The 22,951-nt window shown below is 47.2% G+C and overlaps 1 protein-coding gene across 1 annotated transcript in view; it reads left to right on the forward strand.

Annotated features, from left to right (window-relative positions):
- The window catches only part of SLC7A5 (solute carrier family 7 member 5), a 49,447-nt gene that overhangs the window by 4,433 nt on the left and 22,063 nt on the right, over positions 1-22,951 (forward strand). Inside the window, exon 2 of the mRNA XM_061594697.1 lies at positions 16,870-16,995. Within this exon, the coding sequence (XP_061450681.1) occupies positions 16,870-16,995 (126 nt within the window). The remainder of the gene's footprint in view (positions 1-16,869; positions 16,996-22,951) is intronic.

Consider the following 22,951-nt stretch of genomic DNA (forward strand, 5'->3'; position numbering starts at 1 on the left):
TTCTACTGTCCGACTCTGACTCCACCCCAAATTGCTTCTTGTCAGTAAAAATTTATTTGGAAGTCGGAGTCGGTACATTTCTTCCGACTCCGATTCCACCCAAAATTGCTTCTGACTCCATGACTCCGACTCCACAGCCCTGCGTAAAACAGATCCTGCTCCACTCTTCAGGATTTGCTCTCTTTTTATTCCATTCCCCCAAGTGCCAGAGAGCAGCACGTGGGGTCTCCCCACCCTACAGCAGCTCTGGGAGGCAGAATTCCAAGATTCATGGTAGGTCAGTACCTTTACTAGGACCAACCAAAATATCACACAAGGTGTCGCCCAGCCGTGGCTTCTGGATTTCGTTCTAACGGATTCACACAACACCTGCCGTATGACACTGATCTACCTTACAGGCTTGTTGTAAGGAGCACAACAAGCTAATGCATCTGAAGCGCTTGGAATGTTTGTAAGTGTTGTACGAATGCAAAATATATTTTCTGTGTGTTTCGAAGCAACAGGAGGGAATAATCAAGAGTTCTGTGGGTGACACGGAATGGAAATGGACTGCCTTCGAGTTGATGCCGACTTATGGTGACCCTATGAATAGGGTTTTCATGGTAAGCGGTACTCAGACGGGGTTTGCCATTGCCTTCCTCTGAGGCTGAGAGGCAGTGACTGGCCCAAGGTCACCCAGTGAGCTTCATGGCTGTGTGGGGATTCGAACCCTGGTCTCCCAGGTCGTAGTCCAGCACTCTAACCACTAGGCCACACTGGCTCTCATACCTTCCCTTTTTTATGGCACTGCTTTATCAGGAGCGGGGTTTTCAGACAGCCACCCCTAAATGCTCTCTGGATTCCTTTCTATATGTTGCCTTTTGCTTTGAGAGATTATTGGATCCTTGCTCATTGGTGCCTTTTGATATCCCCCCCCCTTGAGTTAACAGCTAAATCTTTTGTGTGGTTCACAGGGATTATCTCAACCCTAATCATTACCTGTTCCTAGGCTGAACATTTGAGGTTAGCGATCCAAGGCCCACTGCCCCCCCACAAGAATTTCAGCAGGAAGGCAGTGCTGTCCTGGGGCCAGGTCTTAACACCTTGATGCAAGACGTTTCATGCCAGGGGTAACTTTTTCCTGTGTACTTGGGATTGCTGTGATCACGCAGAGCAGGCAAATAGAGAAACTCCTCCTGTTGTAGGGGTAATGTTTACCCATTCTTTGTGCAAAGAAGCGAGGCCACCTGAAAAAATCCAAAAGGCACCTTCCCCTGTTAATTAGCACAGGGCTCAGTCATTTGGGAGGTAGTCCTACAAAGCGACATTAATTTCAGCTAGGCTTGCTCAGTAGAACTGTGCCATGGGCTATTCCCCTAGGTTAGGTCCTTGGCACTTCCCTGCCCCACTTTATGCCACCCCAAATGCGCCACCACATTGCTTTGTGTCAACCCAGAGTCTAAGCCAAGAGGGAAAAGGAGGCGTTAAAACCAAATTTGAGTTTTTCTGTGAGCGCTGGAGCCAGCCTCTAATTCCTCCTGCTGCTGCCTCCCATTGCCGGTGTAGCCTGCAAAATACCTCCCCGGGCATCGGGTCTAAATCCAGCACACAAGTGTAAGAAAGTAAGAAGAATCCCAGGTGCTGGATCAGACCAGAAGGGGCCCGTCTAGACCAGCCTCGTGTGCTCACAGTGGCCAGCCAGGTGCCCCAATGGGAAGCCCATAAGCAGGATCTGGGGCAACAGCTCTCCCCAACTGTGATTCCCAGGAACTTGCATTCAGAGGCAAACTGTCTCCAGCTGTGGAGGGAGAGAATATCCATCTGGGTCAGTAGCCACTGATAGCCTTTTCCTCCATAATTTTGCGTAACCTCCTTCTTAAAGCCATCCAAGTTGGAAGCAATGCAGGAATCCCTACAGAACGTTGCAGGCCTCCCATCTCCAGCCGGAGGTTTCTGAACTGTGTTTCTCCAGGGAGCTTCTTCACAAGCCCTTCAGATGGGGAGATCAGCAATGGTGGAAGAGCTTCCTGGGCGAACAGCCTGTTGTTGTTGTTATTATTATTATTTGCTCTTTCCCCAGAAAAGTGAAACTCAAAGCAACTTACAAAAACAAATATTTAAAAAGCAAGGATAAAAAAATAATCTAAAGTACATAAATAACGCAAGTTGTGTGTTTTTGTGTGTGATGCTTGCCCGCCGGTATGGAGTACGGGCACCTTTTCCTTTGCTGCCCATGGCAGCCATTTTATACTGGCACGTTTATCAAGCTACGAGTACCGGCTCCTAATTCTCCCACCCCACTGCACCCCGCTCAGCCCCATCGAGAATCATCTCCCTTGTCACCAGGTGTCATTGAGGAAACCTGCTCCAGTTGGAGTTTCTGTGGGTGGTGCCTGTCACGGTGGTGGCCCAGGCCAGTCTTGTGCTGGGTGCTGCCTGCCCCCCTCCAGTGTCGTACTGCCCCAGTTCTTCTTTCGAGGGGTGGGTGGTGCTGCTGCCGGCTTTTTCCTGAGCTCTGCCATTTTAGTGTCGGGTATTGCAGCGACAGCAAGAAGAGGTGCCGGCTTCAAGCTGGCTGGGTTTGGTAAGCTGAAAAATGGAAGTGGAGACAGGGAACGAGACGTGGGGGGGGGAGGTGTGGAGATCGCATGTTGTTGCCAGGCAACCCCATGATTGAGAGGAGACAATTGTGTGGTTGCCCAGCGACTGTGCATGTGTCTTCTCTGCTGTTTCCCCCATCTCTTTCCGGTTCAAGGCTACTTTGCCTTTCCCCCTCCCCAGTGGCTTGATAAAGATGGCAGGCGGCTGCCTGGGGGACTGCTGGCATGGAAGGGAGACATTACCTGTGTTTAGGGGGCCAGGTGGTGGCTGTTCTGGGGCCAGGTTCTGCCCACAGGCCGCCAGTTGCTGACCCAGCCCAGACATGACAACGTTTGAGAGGGAGAAGAGCATTTTGCAAAACAGCTTTTAAAGCTGGGTTTCCGAAGTGTTTTGATTGTCGTTCTGTGCTTGGGATGGCTTTGTGTGAACTCTTCTTCCGAATCTGGTTTGTTGCCTGCAGCTGCTTATAACGGAGCTGACTGGTGCCCAAGGTGGGAGTGGGTCCAGGGCAAAGGGATCACCAAGGTCCTTGTCCAGCTGGTACCAGCCAGCCTTTTCCTCCTTTGCAATCGAGAGCAAACCCCGCGCAGTTCCTTCCCCCCCCCCCCCAACTGTTCCTCTGCCATTTCTGCCTTCCCAGGCAAGTGGCTCCACTTGGCTGTGTGTTTTTCCCACTGCTACTCAGAACCTCTCCCAAGTGTTTGAGGGAAACCATTTTGGTCCGGGGTGGTGGTGGTAGTGGAGCTTGCTTGAGAAATGTTTACTTCAGCAGCTTAGAATTGGCTGCTTTAAATTGACTTGTATCTTTCCCTTGCTCCAATTGGACGCGTGGACGGTAATAAATGGCAGACAGCAAAGATTGCACTGTTTATACTTGGAAATCCAGGACATTCTTCCAGAGCTCTCAGCACCGGCGGTAAATACATCAATCACAAGCCAGCTTGCCTGAACCTAGGAGCAAAACAGAAATGACTTCAGGGCTCTAAATCAACATGTTAGAGGAACTTCTTCACACATGACGCACAGTGACCCTCTGGCATGCGCTACCACAAGATGTCGTGATGGCCACCAGTTTGGACGACATATTCATGGAGGATAAGGCCAGCAGTGGCTACTAGTCGTCATGACTGTGTACTGCTTGAAGTGTCGGAGGTGGCATGTCCCTGAATGCAGTGCCGCAAGCCCGACGTTAAGGATCAAGGACAGTTGTCTGAGGCACACAAATAGGGAGTGAGCTATTCCGCTGGGTTCTTTTCGCCGGCTTCCCAGAGGCATCTGGCTGGCTACAGTGAGAAGAGGATGTTGGACTAGATAGCCCTTTTCCCTGATCCAGTTACATGGTCTTCTGATGGTCTTATGAAGCTGCCTTATACCAGGATAGCCCAGTATTGACTACTCTGACTGGCAGTGTCTCTCTGTTGTCTCTGGCAGAGAAGGGCCCTGGTCCTAACCGGAGAGGCCAGGCCCTTGAACCTGAAACCTTCCGCATGTAAAACATGTGCCTCTCCACTGGGATCTGTTGCTTACATTTTTCCAACACCCCTTCCACGTGGCTGAGGCTGGCTCTGGTAGATCTCTGCATCCTTGCCCAGCTGGGCTCTTTGAACTCCACCGGTCTTGATCACATAGCTGAGCTCTGCTCTGTGGTGATAGAGGGGACCACAGTAAGCAAAATGTTGCACTTGCTCAGATTAAAGAGCCAGGGACCCTGACCCAGAAGCTTTTATGGAGGGCAGGGATTGTTGCACAATTATGTTTTCACTTACTGGGTGGTGGTTTCTTTCCTTGCATGGTTCCTGATTTAGTCTCGTTTATTCTCTGTGGTTTCTTGTGTCTGGCCGGGGTCATTGTCGGTGCCTCCTCCCCACCCTTCAGTCCTCCCTTTCCCCCCGCAAAGGTTCCAGGGTAAAGTCCTGAGCACGCTTATTTATTGCTTTTTGTAAAGCATTTTTATCTTTACAGTCCCTGCCCTAAACCTTACGAACTAAAAGACATGGCACAAAATGAAAAGGGATTGTGAGGGATGAGGAAAAAGAGACCTCAAGCACTATTTCTTTGCTGTGAAGTTTTTGTAATGGCCAGTGGGAATGGAAAGGCGCCTATCAGAGGAGGTGGGAGTGGCTGGTCTTTCTAATTCTTTTTTCCTCCCTCTGTAGCCTGATGGGATGGCTGTTGTAGACAACACTCCTGGCACGCTCCTGCCCCTGACCAGCCTGTTGCTTCTCCTCTCTCTTGCCCCCCTTTGGAAGTCAACCCTTGGGGACTCCTCACAGAGAGGTTCCCCCTCAAGCCTCGTGACACCCTGTCTTGTGTGTAAGTGGGGGGGACAGGCAGCCGCTGATACCTTGAATGTGGAACTGCCCTGATTCTGAGCCTCGCCCGGCCCAGCCCATTCCATTTATTGTACGCAAACAAAGGCCTGTCTCATCCCGGCCAGCTCAGGGTGAAAACCTGCATGATGGTGGGACACGCCTCCGCGCTCTTTCAGTGGGCGCGATGCTCCCTTGGAGGCAGCAGTGAGGACCCTTCTGCCTTAGCAGGCTCAGGGCACTCCCTAAGGATGCCTGCCTGTCTCACTGTGATTGGCTTTATCCAAGGAGGCAGACGCCATTGCAATCCAGCCGTGTGTGCATGCTAAACTGGCAGCAAACGATGTGTAGATCTTTCAGAAGTGACTTTTAACACTCAAATGCATCTGATCAAGAGCCAGTGCAGTGTGGCGGATGGTGTTGAGGAAGGGCTGTAGGCCAGTGGCAGAGCATCTGCTGTGCAGGCAGAAGGTCTGAGGGTCAGTCCCCAGCAGGGCTGGGAGAGACTCCTGACTGAAGCCCCAGAGAGCCGCTGCCAGTCAGTGTGGACAGTACTGAGCTAGATGGAGCAGTGGTCTCCCTCAGTATAAGGTTGCTTCCAACTATTTATTTTAAAAAATGCTCTACAATGTGGCCTGCCAAAATGTTGATTTTGGGGGGGGGGGAGGAGCTGGGTTCGCAACTCTATTTAGCGAGGAAGCTCTCAGCTGGCCTTGGGTATGTCTCTCTCAGCCCCTAGCCTACTTTGCAAGGTTGTTGCAAGGATAAAATAGGGCAACCCTGAGCTCCTTTGAGGAAAGGCAGGCTGACAATATTACTTATTGTTCTTATGAAAGGGCCTGGGTGTTTCTGACTGCGTCCATCAGTTTCTTGAAATCCTCAGACACAACTTGAAGTGGCTTCCCGGGAAATGCAGTGAAAGGGGTTGCATTGGAAGTGGAGCTCACGGTGCCCTGTGGCTTTGCCCCCCTCCACCTCCTGCAGTTCCTTCCGCAGACCCACCCCATGCCCATATTCTCCTTCAGCCCTTCCCCTGTCCTGGCAGGATTGTCAAGGGAGGCCTTCGCTGCAGCCACTCTTTATACGCACTTTGTACCTGAGACCAACTTCTTAAACGACCTCGCCTCCGTTGTCCACGCTCTGGTAACTTCTAGGCTGGATTGCTGTAATGCGCTCTACGTAGGGCTGCCCTTGAAGACAGTTCGGAAGCTTCAGCTGGTGCAGAACGCGGCTGCCAGACTATTGACGAGGACCAGTCGGTCTTCGCATATAACACCTATTCTGGCGCGTCTGCACTGGCTCCCTATTTGCTTCCGGGTGAGATTCAAGGTGCTGGTTTTGACCTATAAAGCCTTACACGGCGTGGGACCTCAATACCTTGTGGAACGCCTCTCCTGCTATGAACCTACCCGTTCACTTCGTTCAGAATCTAAGGCCCTCCTCCGGGTACCATCTCATCGGGAAGCCCGGAGGGTGGTTACTAGATCTAGGGCCTTTTCTGTGGTGGCCCCTGAGTTGTGGAACAGCCTCCCCGAAGAGGTACGCCTGGCGCCTACACTTCTATCTTTCCGGCGCCAGGTAAAGACCTTTTTATGCTCCCAGGCATTTTAATCTTTTTTTTTTTTTCAATAATTTTTATTCAAATTTTCATAAAACATACAAGACGAAATCATAAAACATTCAAAGACAAAAAACAAAATCAAAAATAGTTAAACAAAAAAAAAAATATATATAAAAATAAAAATAAAAAATAAAGAGTAAAATATTGACTTCCCATTTGTCAAAGATCAGATCAGTTATAAGTCTATAATATATAACAATCCTGTCTCTTAAGTCATATTATAAAATCACTTTCCTCCAATAGTTATCTTACTTAATCATCAAATCTCATAAACATTACTTTATTCTTTCCACAAAAAGTCAAAGAGAGGTTTCAATTCTTTAAGAAATATATCTATCAATTTTTTTTTCCAGATAAGCATATCGATTAATCCATCTCATTACTAATTATGATAATCTTATTGTCATAACCATAGTCAAAATAAACATTTCAATTAATCCATCACATCAGAATCTGTTAGGTTCAGTAATTTCAGTAGCCATTGTTCTATTATCCCTATTAGTTCCATTTTCCATCTTCCATCTTCAGTAGTCTTGTTAAGTCCAGTAATTTCAGTATCCAATCTTCCATTATCAGTATTCCATAATAATCTTGCTGTCAAAGCCATAGTCATATAGTAAGAGTCTGATGGGAATTACCTCTATCCCAAATATTTTCTTGCCATCCATTCTGAATAGGTTGCTGAAATACTGCTGTAAAATCATATCTCTGTTCTTTTTTTCAAAATACACTGGGTCATCTCTTGAAAGTTTTTCCATTGTCACATGGCTGCAGTTAATTCCATAGATTTTCTCTATATTGGGCTCCATCACATCATTCCAGTCCAGAAGATTATCCATGCCATTGATAACTTTATCTCTAGAATCTTCATTAATTTCTTCAGAGATAACATTGAGTTCCAAACAATAAATTTTATTTCTAAAGTCCATAGACTCCAAATCTTTTTCCTGTTCCACGTTTGTTCCAATCTCCGGGGTCTCCTCTCTCACAGGGACCCCTGTTCCAGTCTCCAGGGTCTCCTCTCTCACAGGGACCCCTGTTCCAGTCTCCAGGGTCTCCTCTCTCACAAGGACCCCTATGTCTTTAATCTCCTGTGTCTCCAAACAATAGATTTTATTTCTAAAGTCCATAGACTCCAAATCTTTTTCCTGTTCCACGTTTGTTCCAATCTCCGGGGTCTCCTCTCTCACAGGGACCCCTTCCAGGGTCACCTCTCTCACAGGGACCCCTATATCTTTAATCTCCTGCGTCATTTTACTCAATTCAATTTTCAACTCCTTACAACCCTGTCGCAGGTTTTGTTTCGTTATCTCAATCTCATCCATTATTTTCTGAAACATAGTTATTTCCAGATTCTCAGCCACTTTCTTAATTGCCATTTTAAAAGAAAAATATAGGAAAACCACTTCTTATTTCAGCAACAATTGGGTTAATACTCCAAACTTGGTGACATCACAGTATAAACAGAGCAGACAGCCTTATCTCTCCATAGTTAAGTAAACAAAATGCAGTTCCCAGGATCGAAACAATTAATGGCAGTCGTCAGAAAACAGATTCGTCAAAATAAAATAGACCAAAAAGAGAGTAGTCTCAGACAATATAATATTCTTCAAAATAAAAATCTGGAATAGAAATCCCTCTTCTGTGTATATCTTTAGAATGCAAATCCAGGACAGCTTTTTGCAACAAAAACAGAGATAAGCTATTAATTAGTGCGTAGCAGAGAGAAGTTATGGCTCCCCAGTGAGATGTCAAAAACCGATCAATCTGGCAAATCTCTTTTAAACAGCAACAATTTAAGTCAAGTAAAAGAAAAATATAGAAAGAAGGGTGCTTGCCTGTTAGTGCGTTCTCTCTTAGAAGATAAGATGAACGTTCGCTTTATCAGATAGAGCTTGCTGTTGAAAATCCGTCCCACCTTCGTCGGCTGGACCTCGTCCCATAAATTAATGAGATCTGGTCGTCCCAACAAAAATAGGCTTTGAGGTTAATCTCTTCGTTTCTCCCTACCCGGGAGAAGTTTAATCAGTCAAAAAAAAAAAAACTGACTGATATATCTGAATAAGCTTCTTTTGAGGCAGGAGCCCGTCTCAAAAGCAGGCACAGGCTAAGTCACCCTTCCCGGAAGTCCCAGGCATTTTAATCTTAATTTTCTTAATCTTTCTACTTTTAACATGTATCCTTCTTAATTTGTGTTGTATTTCGTTTTTGTTGTGCTTTCTGTTGTTTGTTTGTACATGTTTTTGTGATTTTTTACCATGATATATTGTATTTTATCTTGTTTGTTCACCGCCCTGAGAGCTATTCTGCTAAGGGCGGTATATAAATTGAAATAATAAATAAATAAATAAATAAACAGGCCCCTTCATTAATACTTTTTTAACCAGGCCCATTTTGATGTGCTTTTCATGGTTCTCTGCAGAGGCAGGATACAAACCGCACCCACAATCTCCCATCTTGCAAAATCCAGGGCTCGTGCGGTGGGTCGGCACTTGGACCACGATGCCAAGGATCATAAATATTTGTGCGTTTCCAGGGAGCAATAATACTGCTTTGACCATATTAGGAACTCAGCATGATTGAGATTTGCCATCCAGATCCTGAAAGATTTGCATCAACATAGCCTGCCTGCAGCAGAGCCCATTTGCTTCCCATCACCCTAGGACTTGTGAACTTTTGCGTTGCAAGCCAGTAACCTCCCAGGGTCCTGGCTTTAAACTAGTTTTGCTGGCAGGCTATTTTTGTGGGCTTGGTCAAGACCCCCCTATAAAGTGATCTTCTAGGATGGCCAGCCTGGGGAAAAAGAGGAATGGGTGAGAAGAAAGAAGGCCCTGCCTATCCTTTCAAGAAATGTGGCAATGCAGGCCAAAGAAGGGGTTAGAGGCCTGGGGGCCAAATAGCTCCTGCCCAGGAACAGTTGCCGACTTATGCTCTAAGAATGCTTTTTGATGCAGCAGGTGACTTGACTCTTGTTCGTCTTGCCTTTATCCTTGTTTGTGATGCTTCTTTTGCCTTCTCCAAGAACATGCATCTTGGCATTGGAGGAGCTGTTTCGGCCACTTCGAAGCTTTCCAGCCCGCCTCCGGGGGCAGAGAAGTAGGGCACAAATCTTTTTGGTTTGGTATCATGCTATCTGAAGGACGGTCTCCTCCCACATGAACCTTTTTGCATCCTGCAGTCATCAGCCTGGTGGGGTGTGGAGGGAGGGGATGCAGGATAGGCCCCTCTCGTCGGGGGCACTCAGGCTGCCTTGCACCGCGTCCCAGGAGGTCTGGCTCACCACTCTTGGCTGCATTCTCGTGTGTGGGGGTGAGGGATGAAGGGTGATCCCGCTTCAGAGATTGCACCTGAGAGACTTGCGTGTGCTTGCATATATTTTTTAAACAGCGTAGGCACCTAGGAAGCAGCTTTATTTATGCAGAGTTTCGGGGACTTTCTGAATGCAAGGCAGGTGCTCTGCCCTGAGCCACCATTTGCTTTTTGTGTGTCTTTCTTGAGAACTCTTGGGTTTCCCCCATATGCCATTTGATGCAGATGTCGTCAGCCGAAATTCCTGTGAATGATTGAGCTTCCAAAGCCCATTGCCCACAAAGCCTGTCTCTGCAGTTGTGGCAGCTCAACCATTCGTCTTCGTGTAAAAGAGAGTAGAGATTCTCCAGGTGTTGGCGTCCGCCCATGCCCAGTGCACATTTTGTGGGTTTCCCATTCTTGTGGGTTGTGGCAGGTGGACAGTCCTCTTTGCAGCCTAAACTCATTCTTGGTCTTTAAATGCCACAGAACAGCAACCTTCATTTGTGGTGTCACTGCCACTAATCTCCTTGCTTGTCTCTCCAGTTAATTTTCTTTTTTGCACCTTTCTGATATGCATGATTATTCTGTTTCTTCAGTTTTTGTGAAGCTCATTTCCTGGCTGCTGGAACGTCTCTCTCGCTTCTGCGGCAGGTTTTGGAACCTTGTTCCTTGTTGCGTCATCACCTCTTCTTGATTTGGTTCCTCATTAGCAGCTCCTTGTAAAGGATGTGGGTCCAAATGAACAGGGAACTCAAAAGAGCTTCAGATGTGTACACGCCATGTGTTTAAAGCCCATTATTTCCCCCAAGGAATCCTGGGAGCTTACTCCTCACAGAGGTACAATATCTTGCATGCTTAACAAAGGACAATTCCCAAGATTGTTTGGGGGAAAACAATGTGCTTTAAATGTATGGTGCGTATGCAGCCTAAGTCATTGTGTGATAAGTATCTAGAGTGTTGGGCTGGGACCTGGGGGACCAGGGTTTGAATCCCCACCCAGCCATGAAGCTCACTGGTGATCTTGGGCCAGTCACTGCCTCTCAGCTTAACCTACCTCACAGGGTTGTTGTGGGGATTAAATGAGGAGGGGGAGAACTGTGTGTGCCATCTTGAGCTTCTTGGAGAGAAAGTGGGATATAAGTGTAATAACCATTCACAAGTTCAGGGCTGATGGTGGTGGCCCAGGATAATCTGTGGCAGCCCTTCAGTTGTGGAATTCTCTTTATTTATTTATTTATTTCATTCCATTTCTATACTGCCCTTAGCTGATGGCTCTCTGGGCGGTTCACAGCAAGGAATAAAATACAATACAGTGAAATAAAATCAGGTAAAATCACTAAAAACATACAGCTTGAGCATTTAACCACTTGGCATAAAATTAACTTAACAATAAACATTAAACATTAAAATGCCTGGGAGAATAAAAAGCAACTTTGACAGCTAGCAAATTTGACCAGTTTGGGTTGAATCATAGAGTTTATTTTCTTCAGAGTTTATTATAATTTATATCCCACCCTTTCTCCCACAAGGAGCCCAGGGCAGCAAGGAGTTGGAAGGGATCTCTGATGGTCACTTGCTTTAAAGCCTTTAATGGAGAGGCAGATTGTTCCTGTGCAATGTGAAGGCTTGCAGACTGGATTACAACTGAAGTGGGAAGCAGAGTTATTTCTCTTTTAATTCTACTTTTTCATCCCTTTTTATTTTGGCCTCCTCAGGAGGCTCTTGAGCAGAGCTTGGAAAAGTTACTTTTTTTGAACTACAACTCCCATCAGCCCAATCCAGTGGCCATGCTGGCTGAGGCTGATGGGAGGTGTAGTTCAAAAAAAGTAACTTTTCCAAGCTCTGGATGGGAGTTAGAGTCCGGTGACATCTGGAGGGCACCACTTTGGCTGTCCCTAGCGTAGCAGATGCCTCCAACCTAGCTGTGTTTTTTTTAATATATTTGTTTTTTAGACCCACTTTTGCCCCTCTTCCGGCAGCTCCATGCCACCTGACCATCAGGACACCATTTTTGGTATAACTACATCGTTGTGCAGTTGCAGCTCATGGCTTTGAATGTTCTGGTTCTTCTTGTCGCTTGTTTTAGCAAACATTGTGTTTGGGTCGTTTCGCTTTGCAGCTGCTATCTGAATATGAACATTGCTAATTGCTCGGTGCTGAGTATGGCAAAGCAGGGGTTTTCTAAATGGGAGGCTGTTGCATTGATGTTCTGTGTGAGTTTCTGGCTTGCATGTGACTCCCGTGGGTGAAAAAGCGTAAAAATGGGCAAGACTTCTTTTCCTCTGGAGGGGCTGCCATAGGGTCACCTGCCGAGTTGCTGCTTTTGTATGCACACATAGTCCCAGCTCCTGCCCCCTGGCATCTCCGGTTAAAAGGGTGTGTGGGATGGTATGACTGGGCAGGGGGAATACTTCCCTCTTCTTGAGATCTTGGGGAGCTGCTGGTGGTCAGAGTACTTTAGTTATTTATTTATCAAAACTTATATACTGCTTGATTGTAAATAGAACCTCTAAGTGATTTACAAAAAAAAAATAAAACAAACATTTACAATTATCAATAGAAGTCAGAGTTAAAAACAGGAATAAAAAAAGTTAAAATCTACAATAAACAGATTCCTGCCTTATGTCAATAGGCAGGGAGTTCCAGTAGGTGCTGCCACGCTAAAAGATTGATTTCTTACAAGTGTGCATGAGTATTGTGTGGCATCTGTAACAGTGCCTATTCCACAGAGCGAAATGTTCGAGTGGACACAAATGGCGGCAGGTGATCCCTCAAGTAAACTGGTTCCAAGCTGTTCAAGAGCTTTATATACCAATAGTAACACCTTGAACTCTGCCCGGTAGATGAAACTAAGCTATTTAGACCAATGTTCTCTGACTCTGTGAGAGCCAGTGTGGTCTAGTGGTTAAGGTGTTGGACTATGACCTCGGAGAGCAGGGTTCGAATCCCCACACAGCCATGAAGCTCACTGGGTGGCCTTGGGCCAGTCGCTGCCTCTCAGCCTCAGAGGAAGGCAATGGTAAACCCCCTCTGAATACCGCTTACCACGAAGACCCTCTTCATAGGGTCACCATAAGTTGGAATTTCCATTTTCTCTGACTCTGTGCAAGGCAGTGCCATATGTTTCTAAGTAGCATGGAGTTAAGTGTGTATGTAGTAGAAAAAGCGAAACAGACTGTTTCTGTGAGGGTTTCCGTGTGTAGGAGAAACGGACTTCTGCTTTGACAATTTTGGGGAGGGAAGTGGAGTCAAGTTGTTTACACACATGCACTACACACGCCCCTTTTCTTGACGCATTTTCTTCCTCTAGTTTGTTCTGTGCTGATAACAGCTATCTTCCACCCAGAATCATGCTAGCAGCCTCTGATAGTGCTACTCTCGTCTCTTCCTCCCAAATACTTGACATTTTTTAAACTACTTGTTTGACTTGAAAGTGACAAATTTGGGTCCTCTTGTGCAGGCATGCAAAGAGATAGACAAATAAGTTACTGTGTGAGAGATAAAAACCGTCTATCTGCTTTCTTATCCAAATGATCTGTGTACAGTGCCTTGGTCTCACTGTTATCTGTTCATAGTGGGAATGTCTAAATCTCAAGCCGTGAACAACCCTCTCCTTGCCAGCAGAATTTTGTAGCTAAAACATTTTTTTAGCAAGCATCTATAAAAGTTTTTTTTTAAAAAGCAGTCTTGCATATAATAGAAAATTGGGACGTTTCTTGTTGCATTTCTGTGTTTTTTGGAGGGGAGTTATCTGTTCTTGCTCCCCCTTCTCATAGCCCAAGTGGTTTCTAACATCAAAGAAGAACTTGTTGCTTATTCTGATTCCAAGGCTACCATCCCCCCCGCCTTTGAACCTTTAAAAATATTTTTTAAATGACACAAATGCCTAAGAGCACAAATGGGAGCAACACAAGTTATTGCAAAACAAATTGATTGTCGTAGCCTTTCCCCAAACTGGTGGCCTCCAGGCGTGTTGGACTAGAGCTCCCATCAGCCCCAGCTGGTAGGACTGTATGATGCTGAGGCTGCTGGGAGTTGTAGTTCAAAACGTTTGGAGGGCACCAGATTGGGGATGGCTGAAGGAATGAAACAGCCAGTTTGGGGCTGCTTGCCACTCCCAGTGGAGTGCGAGGCTTAAGCGGCTGCCTCATCCTTCCTCTCCTGCTGCAGTAGACCAGTTAAGGGTGTCCCAAATGGCAATGATGCCAGTGACAAAGGTGTCTTGCCAGTGTGGCACTTCCAAGTTCCAAAGTGTGGGATTCTCTCACCCTTGCAAGCCTCTCTGCTGGATTTTACAGCCAGGGAAGACAAATTGTGGTGTCCTCTTTGGCTGTTGAGCCAGCACAGCTGGTTTCCTGCAGCTGAGGTCTTGCAAGGGGATGAGGGCAGACTTTATCAAAAATGTGCACCTGGTTACATGTGGCTGTTGTGATAGGAGCCTCGAAAGCTTCCGTCTGGCCGCTCTCGTCTTCTGTACTGAGATGTACAGGTGCTCAGGCCAGCCTGGGAATGGCACCCTTTTGATATGGAACCATATGGTTCAAATGTTATGATGGCTAGGGCTGTGTTTACTCAGGTGAGGAAAAGATGCAGTCTGCACGTGCCGGGAGGCCCTCTGTCATAATAATCCTTGACAACGATGTAGCACTTGTGAGTGCTTCAAAGTAACACGCATTGCCTTGTTGCAGTCCTTTACAACAACTCTCAAGGTAGGCCAGTATAGTATCGCCCAGTTTGCAAACAGGAGGGTTGAGTCTGAGCTGAGAGAGAATTACTTGCTTCAAGCTGCCTAGTGAGTTCATGAGAAAGGTTCTGGGGCTAAACCCTGGTGCTCTTTAAGCCCCTCAGGGTTTTATTTATTTATGTTTGTATCCTGCCCTGCTAGTGAACATGCATCACCCAGAGCAGCTTGCAACAGTGATAAAACTGCACTGCAACAACACCTTCAATACGAAGTGCAATAAAAAGAAGACTGCATGAAACTGCCATGTAGCCAGTCAGACTGCTGGTCCATCTAGCTCAGTACTGTTGACGCTGACAGGCAGTGACTCTCCAGGGTTTCAGTAAAGGTCATTTTTGCTTGCAAAGCAGATAGTCTGTCATTGACTTAAATGTAAATTACTGCCTTCAAGTCGATTCCGACTTATGGCGACCCTATGAATAGGGTTTTCATGAGGCTGAGAGGCAGTGACTGGCCAAGTGCACTTCATGGCTGTGTGGGGATTCGAACCCTGGTCTCCCAGGTCGTAGTCCAACACCTTAACCACTATACCACACTGGCTTATTGACTTAAAGGCTCCCAACCCCCCCCCAAAAAAACCCCTCTTGGAGTTCCAGAGGGAGTGAATAGGTAGAAAGTGATCTGCAGAACTGCACCTGAGCCGTGCCCTGTCCCCTTTATGTCTTCATTCATTTCAGTCTTACACATGCTTACTGTGGGGTAAAAGTGCTTCCACTCTGCAGTTTATTGAGGACTCGTGCTGTTCAAGCAGGCAAGCTTTTTCACAGCACCCACATGACACCATCCGCATAAAAAAGGCTGCTCCCTACTCCCCTCCCTTCTCCTTTTAATTTTCCATGGAATCTGTTGTTGTTGTTGTTGTTATGTGCCTTCAAGTCAATTACAACTTACGGCGCCCCTATGAATCAGTGACCTCAGATAGCATCTGTCATGAACCACCCTGTTGATAGCTTCTTCAACACTCTCAAACCCCCTCACCACGTTAAGGTGTGCATCCTAGAGGTGATAGAAACTGCAAATCCAGATTAAATGGGGAAATGTGAGTGGCGTTGAGCCATATGAAGGGTTCACACACCGGTGCACTTCAGTTCTCATGGCATGCAAATGTTTTAATAAAAGCCTGATGCCAAAAGTACCCAGCGTCTTCCAGATAAGATGTTAATGATCTTATGCAAATTAACCCTGGGCTCCTCTGCTCTTGGGAGGGAGGCAATGCCAGCCTGGCACGCAAATGTCATGTCCTTGGGGAGGTGTGCGCAGCTGACATTATGCAAAGGAGCTTCCTGCTTTGGCCTTTCAGGTTGCTGCTCGAGGGCCAATCAGTGATGCTGGAGGTGGCAGCCACTGAACAGGGTGAGCGTAGGTGTGAATGATGCAACTGCCGCCCTGCTTTGAATCATCCAGGAAACTGCAAAGGAAGTTGATTCATTCATTCAGTAAGAGGCAGGAGTTCCTAGATGTCAAGCACTTGAGTGGGACTCGAATTTTCCACGTGTGTTACTGCATCAGAAAGACACGCCTTGCCTCTGACCACTCTTTCTGGAGTAAAAATGCCCCAGCTAGGAATGATGCAACACTGGTCCTCCGTTTCAAATCCTGGGGTTCTCAGCATGTATTTTGAGTGCTATTGTGGATGCTGCCTTAGGAAGTGAATGTATTCTTATCAGGGAGCTTCATGGCTGTGTGGGGATTCGAACCCTGGTCTCCCAGGTTGTAGTCCAACACTCTAACCACTACACCACACTGGCTCTCTACGTTAATATAAGGCCTCCCTTAAGCTGAATTCTGAAAGGGATCCAAATAGGAGCCCCCCAGACCTGTGCTCCAGGGTTCCCCAGTTGGAGAAGAGACCAGACTCCATGCCTTTCCCTCCATGGCTGCCCATCCAGAGAAGCTCAAACTCTTCCATCAGGCTGCGCAGAGGAGAGAGTGTATTGGAAGGAGGGTGTGTTTGTGTGCTGGCGGCCTGGGTGTATTTATAGCAGAGATGGTTTCAGAAGACAGAGCCTGCCAAGTGGCGCCCCAGCCACTGTAGGCTTCCAAAATCTTGGGCTGCTAGAGCAATGCTGGCCTCTCTCTGTCTTTTTCCTGGTGCGGGCCAGGGGATGGGGTGTGTGTGACTGCCCTGGATCCCTTTTAAGTGTGGCTCGTACGTGGAATGGCCACTTTGAGGAGCGTTGTGCTTAAGGTGCGTCCCTTCAGTGCCAAACTCCACGTAAGGGCAGCTGCCCCCTCCTCCAGTCTTGAGATTGGTGTCTTTTTGAAGGGGGGGATTGCAAAGCTCCTGCTCAAGCGGGGATCTAACCTGCCTCTCTGCTCATTTTCAGTGCTGCTCACGGCCATCAATTGCTACAGTGTGAGAGCCGCCACCCGCGTGCAAGATGGCTTTGCGGCTGCAAAGCTCCTGGCCCTCACCTTGATCATCATCCTTGGCTTTGTTCAGCTTGGAAAAGGTGAGTTTGCGTTCTGCTTCTTTGTGTAAATATGGAGACAGTGAAGAACATGCAAAGAGCCCTACAGCTGGGTCAGGCCAAAGGGGCCCATTTGGGCCAGCACCCTGTGCTCACAGTGGCCAACCAGGTACCCCAATGGGAAGTCCGCAAGCAGGACTTGAGCACAAGAGCACTCTCCCCTCCTGCTGTTTCCAGCAACTGGTATTCAGAAGCAGACTGCCTCGGACCATTGAGGCAGAGCAGAGCCATCAGGTTCAGTAGCCATTGGTAGACCTCAAGAGGCCCCTATGAAACTGGCCAGCGGTAGACCCAGGAGAAGCAAAAGGAAGTCAGTCTTCACAAATAAAAACATCACAAGAGCTTTGCTGGATCAGCCCAAATCCTGCTCTGGGAAGGCAGCAAGCAGCGCAGGAGAGCAACTGTCTCCCTCCCGCTCAGGATCCGGAGCGAGATGGACGAGTCTGTTCTGTTCAGTTTCTCTGTCATTTTCCCAGTTCTGCACATTTCCACAGGGATTTGTGGGTTTTATTCTTTTAAAAAATCCTCATGAAAATTCACCAGCATTTTAGTGCTAATTTCTCCGAATAAACACATTTTGTGTGCTGTTTTGACAAAACACCCACGTTTTGGAAGCAACTCTCCGTAATGTAATGCATTCTTGTATGTCATTTTCACAAATGCATGGAAACTTTGCCTTGATATATGCATTTCTGCACACATTGTCTGACTGGAGAACTGCATTGCAAAATGTGGAGAAATGCACATTTAAAGCATAGTGTCTTTCAGTTTGCCCATTGTTTTGCGATGTGTGAATTAGGTAGTTTCTCATTCAAATGCAAACGTCCCTAATGACTAGCAGCTTTCTCTTCCGCAAATTCTTCCTTCTGCACAAGCTCTTGTAACTGGGATGTGGTCCGTCCTACGCATCAGCCTTTTATGACACCTGTGAGGAGCTGAACTCCCCTTGACAAAGCCCAGTCTTCCTGGCTGAGATCTTGTTTGAGGCCCACCTCTTGACTGTATGTACCCTCTGCCCTTCCTTGTGGTGTTGTTGCTGCCGTTGTTTATAGCCTGGTGGGACGTGGGCACCTGAGCCCTCCCCTGCATTCAGCAGAGATGCAGCCAGGGTGGTCACATGGTTTGTGGCAGCCCAATTCTGTTTCTCCTGCTTGTCTGGAAGCAGATCAAATGCTGGTGTGGTATTTCCCTTTTGCCTCGTGTGTGTGTGTGTGTGTGTGTGTGTGTGTGTGTGTTTGGCAAGCGAGTAGGGGCTTGCTTGGTGCAAAGTAAGTAATATGCACCCCCCCTTCCGCTCCCACTTGCTGGGCGTTTGATTCCTGGAAGGGATATGCAGGCAGATGAGTGACATCCATGGGCTGCAAATGCAGAACGCTCTCCATGATGAGACTGCGCCCCCTCTCGTCTCTTTGGGGAAATCTAGAAAGGGAGCAGAAGGTTTTTCCGGAGCAGTATACATAGAGGACTGTGTGTTCTTATTTTTAACGAGGGAGGCAAGTCCTCGGCCCAGGTGAAGCGCTGCAGCTCATTGGCAAAACACCTGCTCCAGTCCCAGGTAGGGCTGGGAGGGTCCCCCTGCCTGGCCCACTGGAGCGCTGCTGTCAGTCAGTGTAGAGTCTACCCTGGGCTAGGTGGACCCATGGTCCAACTTGATGTAAGGCAGCTTTCCATGTTCCTAACATAGGTGTAGTGTAGTGGTTAAGGTGTTGGATTACGGCCTGGGAGACCAGGGTTCGAATCCCCACACAGCCATGAAGCTCACTGGGTGACCTTGGGCCAGTCACTGCCTCTCAGCCTCAGAGGAAGGCAATGGGAAACCCCCTCTGAATACCAATTGCCATGAAAACCCTGTTCACAGGGTCGCCATAAGTCAGGATCGACTTGAAGGCAGTCCAACATAGTGGGACAAGTGTCCCAACAGCTGTTAACTGTGATTAGCCATCTGGTTGGCCACCGTAAGGCTAGGATGCTGGGCTAGATGGGGTGTGATGCAGCGGGGCTCTTCTGGAGCCATCGATAGCCTGATCCTCCATGAAATGTCATCTTTTAAATCCATCCAAGTAAGTGGCCATCACTGTCTCTTGTGGGAGCGAATTCCATAGTTTCACTCTGCGCAGTATGAAGAAGTCCTTTCTTTTGTCTGTCCTGAATCTCCCATCAGTCAGCTTCATTGGATGGCCCCTAACTGCAACCCTAATTTTATCCTTTTTATTTTTATTGTGTTTTAAATATTTATTTATTTTATTTATTAAATTTATATACCGCCCCGTAGCCGAAGCTCTCTGGGCGGTTTACAACAGACAAAATAAACATACAATTAAAAACCACATATCATCAATTAAAAAGTTAATTATACAAAAGTTAAGACATAATTAAACACATATTAAATGCATATTAAATACTAAAATGCAAAAATGCTAGAATGCTAAAATACTAAAAATGCTGAAAAGCTAAAATACTAAAAATATGTTTTTGTTTTATTGATTATGTATCTTACCTTGTTTTATTGGGTCTGTGACTGTATAACAGTAAACTGAACTGATTGGTTGGCCCCTGTTGGCTAAGACAGAGTTAACCATGATTGCTCGGGCGTAGTTCATCAGGGTTGCAGTGGCCTTAATGGATTTTGTTGTAGGAGATTCAGCCCTAGTGTCCAGGGGGGTTCTACAAACAGAGCTTGTTTTGCTGCCCTCTCTGCCTTTGACACTTTTATTTATTTATTGTTTCATTTTTGTGTGTGTTTAACTTCGTAAGCTGCTTTCAAGCACTTGAAAGCAGTCTAGAAATGTCAACAAATAAATTTTATTTATTGTTTAAGTTTGTATCCTGCCTTTCCTCCCCATGGGGTGCAGATTCTCAGGATGTGATGCAGAGTCTCCAGCAAAGCCATTTTGCACAATGAAGAGGCAAAAGGATTAAGTCTTGGGAGGGAGGATGTGGAGGCTCATTCAGTCCTCCTGAGTTCCCCTCTTTCCATTTGGAAGATTTCCCTCATTTTTTCTTTCAGTGTTTCAGCTTTTTTAAAGAATAAAGCTAACTTTGTTAATTGTGTTTGTTTCCTCCTAATGATGGGGCCTCGTGACACAAACTGCTCAGAGTGCCTTGCCAGCAGGGAGCTGGTTGGTGTCGGCACAGATCTCTCCACTCAGCATTTTAAAACTGTTTGATGAACGGATAAGAAGCAGACGGGAAGTTTTGAGGGAGGAACTCCTTCTGTAAAACAAGACAGAGCGGTGGAGGAGCCCCCCCTTCAGTTTTGGAGCAAAATAAGCAGCCCTTGTTTAGCCACAAAGGGCTCCTCCTCTCCCCTTCCTCCTCTTTGGTCCTTGCAAGGTCTTATTTCTCTTCCTCCTCCTCTTCTCTTGCTGCCCTCTCTTCCCCCATAATTCTGTCTTGACCTTTAGGTAGTTTTTCAGTGGTGATCTTCCACCCACAGATCATGCCTGCAGGCTTTTGTTCTTGCAAAACGCACCTTTCCTTCTCTCTCCCTATTGCACAGGGTGCTTTGCTGGTTTGCTCCCGTTAATGGCAATGGGATGAAGGCTCTGCATTTGGGGCGAAGAAATCTTTGGTTCTTTGCTAATAATAGTCCTCCTTTAGTATCTCCAGAGAGTCCATTTTCATCCACAGGAATCTGCCTCGAAGGATTCTTCCACATCTCGGGTCATGGTTACGCAAGCAAGAAGTCTGAAGACTGACAGCTGTAAACCAAGTGTAGGATTCGAAACGGTTGGCAGTGGTGTTCATTCTTTCTCTATCTCCTCCCCCACCCCGGCTACCTACTTCACCAAGCACTTGCTTGTGTTCCTCCATAAGTACTAGGAACTTGGTTATTTTTTTCTAACTACTAAACCAACATCTGGGGAAACCCAGCTTTTGACATCTGCACCTGATAACAAGTTCTGCATCCTGAAGTTTTGCAGCCCCAGAACTTTTGCTCTGTATTCAGGATGCAGTCCCATAGAGGGGTCTCAGGAGATTCAGGGCAGACAAAAGAAAGTCCTTCTTCACACAGCGCAGAGTTAAACTGCGGAATTTGCTCCCACAAGAGGCAGTGATGGCCACCAATGTGGATGGCTTTAAGAGAGGATATTAGACACGATCATGGAGGAGAAGGCTATGAGTGACTACTAGCCACAATGGCTATGCTCTGCCTCCACAGTCAGAGGCAGCATGCTTCTGAAGGGCAGTTGCTGGAACCCACAGGAGAGGAGGGCGCTGTTGCACTCAGGTGCGGCCTGTGGGCTCTCCACCAGTCGGCCACCGTGCGAACCGGATGCTGGACAAGATGGGCCACTGACCTTATCCAGCAGGCTCTTGTTACGTGTCACGTAGATTTGGTGGAGGGTCAGTTCCAAAATGGGCAGATAAGTTGCCTTCAGTATTACCTGCAAGATGCATTGCTGTGCCAGGGTGCATACAGAAAATCCATGCAAAGCAGATGCTGTAGCACTGCGCTAAGGCCCTTCTGTACAGGTGCATACAGAAGGCCCCAGGTTCAGTCTCTGGTCTCTCCAGGGAGGGCTGGGAAGGTCCCCTGTCTGAAACCCTAGAGGGTTGCTTCCAGTCAGGGCAGACAATGCTGAGCGAAACAGGCTGATGGTCTGACTTGAGAACACAGGAAGCCGCCATATGCGATCAGGGCCTACTGCGGTTCTCATATGTGCAATCCATTTGACGGGTACAGCTAAAATGATGAAACTGAGGTTATCATGCTTTGGACACATAATGAGAAGACACGATTCACTAGAAAAGACAATAATGCTGGGAAGAACAGAAGGGAGTAGAAAAAGAGGAAGGCCAAACAAGAGATGGATTGATTCCATAAAGGAAGCCACAGACCTGAACATACAAGATGTGAACCACCGTGTTCAGAACAGATTCTCTTGGAAGTCACTGATTCATAGGGTCGCCATAAGTCGTAATCGACTTGAAGGCAGATAACAACAACAATAGGCCAGAATATCTACTTCAATAACTCGGACCATCCACATGTACACCTGCTCATTCTGAATGTACTTTTATCTTTTGGGGGGGGAAGCAAAGTTAAACATTTTACAAACTGCTTAGAGGAGAACTGTTGTCGCTGGTTCCAGCTAATCAGCGCTGTACAAACTGCTGGTTTTTCCTGTGAAGTAGGAGGACCTGTTCTCCTTGAGCTCAGTTCGGGAGAGAGGGGGGTATATCCGGCCAATCTGTGCTGAGCGCTCTTGCACAACAAGCTCACCACTGGACTTGCGCACGTTTGCACACATTCCCAAAGAGCTAGCTCATTTGTATTAATGTTAGGCTGGAGCCACCTCAGATGCTTTGGGGAGCCCAACTTTATTTATTTATTACATTTCTACCCCGCCTTTCTTTCCATGAGGGAAACCCAAGGCGGCTTACATATGGTTCCCAGGCGGTCTCCCATCCAGGCACTGACCAGACCTGACCCTGCTTAGCTTCAGCAGGGTGCTGGCCTCATGTGCCTTCAGACCATAGCCTGAGAACGTCTTCCAGTCCCTTCATTCCTGCTCTCTGCTGCCAGTACCTTATCCATAAGAGGGCCTCTCTTCTTACCCACGGCTGCTAAGCTTACACGGGAGTCTTTGGCAAGGAACTTTACCAAAAGGGTTTTGGAAGCTCAAGCTCACAGTGTCTGCTTCTGAGGTTGTCCTTCGCTGGATCGTCACCTTGTAGTGGTGAGTGGGCTTGCGTGTTCCAATGAACCCGGTGAGCGATGCTGTCGGGAGTCATGTGCTCCCAGCGGGGTCACCCATGGCGGTAAGGTCAAGAGAGAGGAACCAGACAAAGAACGATCCAAGAGTGTCTCAACAGCAGAACAGGCGGAGGATAACAATGTGTACGTTACAACGGCTGTGAAGGCGGATGAAGGCTGCAGCAGATAAAAGACTTCCAATCGTCGTGGTACCCATGCCATTGGATCAGAGTCTTT

The sequence above is a fragment of the Rhineura floridana genome, chromosome 13 (assembly GCF_030035675.1).
Source record: "Rhineura floridana isolate rRhiFlo1 chromosome 13, rRhiFlo1.hap2, whole genome shotgun sequence".
Taxonomy (NCBI): domain Eukaryota; kingdom Metazoa; phylum Chordata; class Lepidosauria; order Squamata; family Rhineuridae; genus Rhineura; species Rhineura floridana.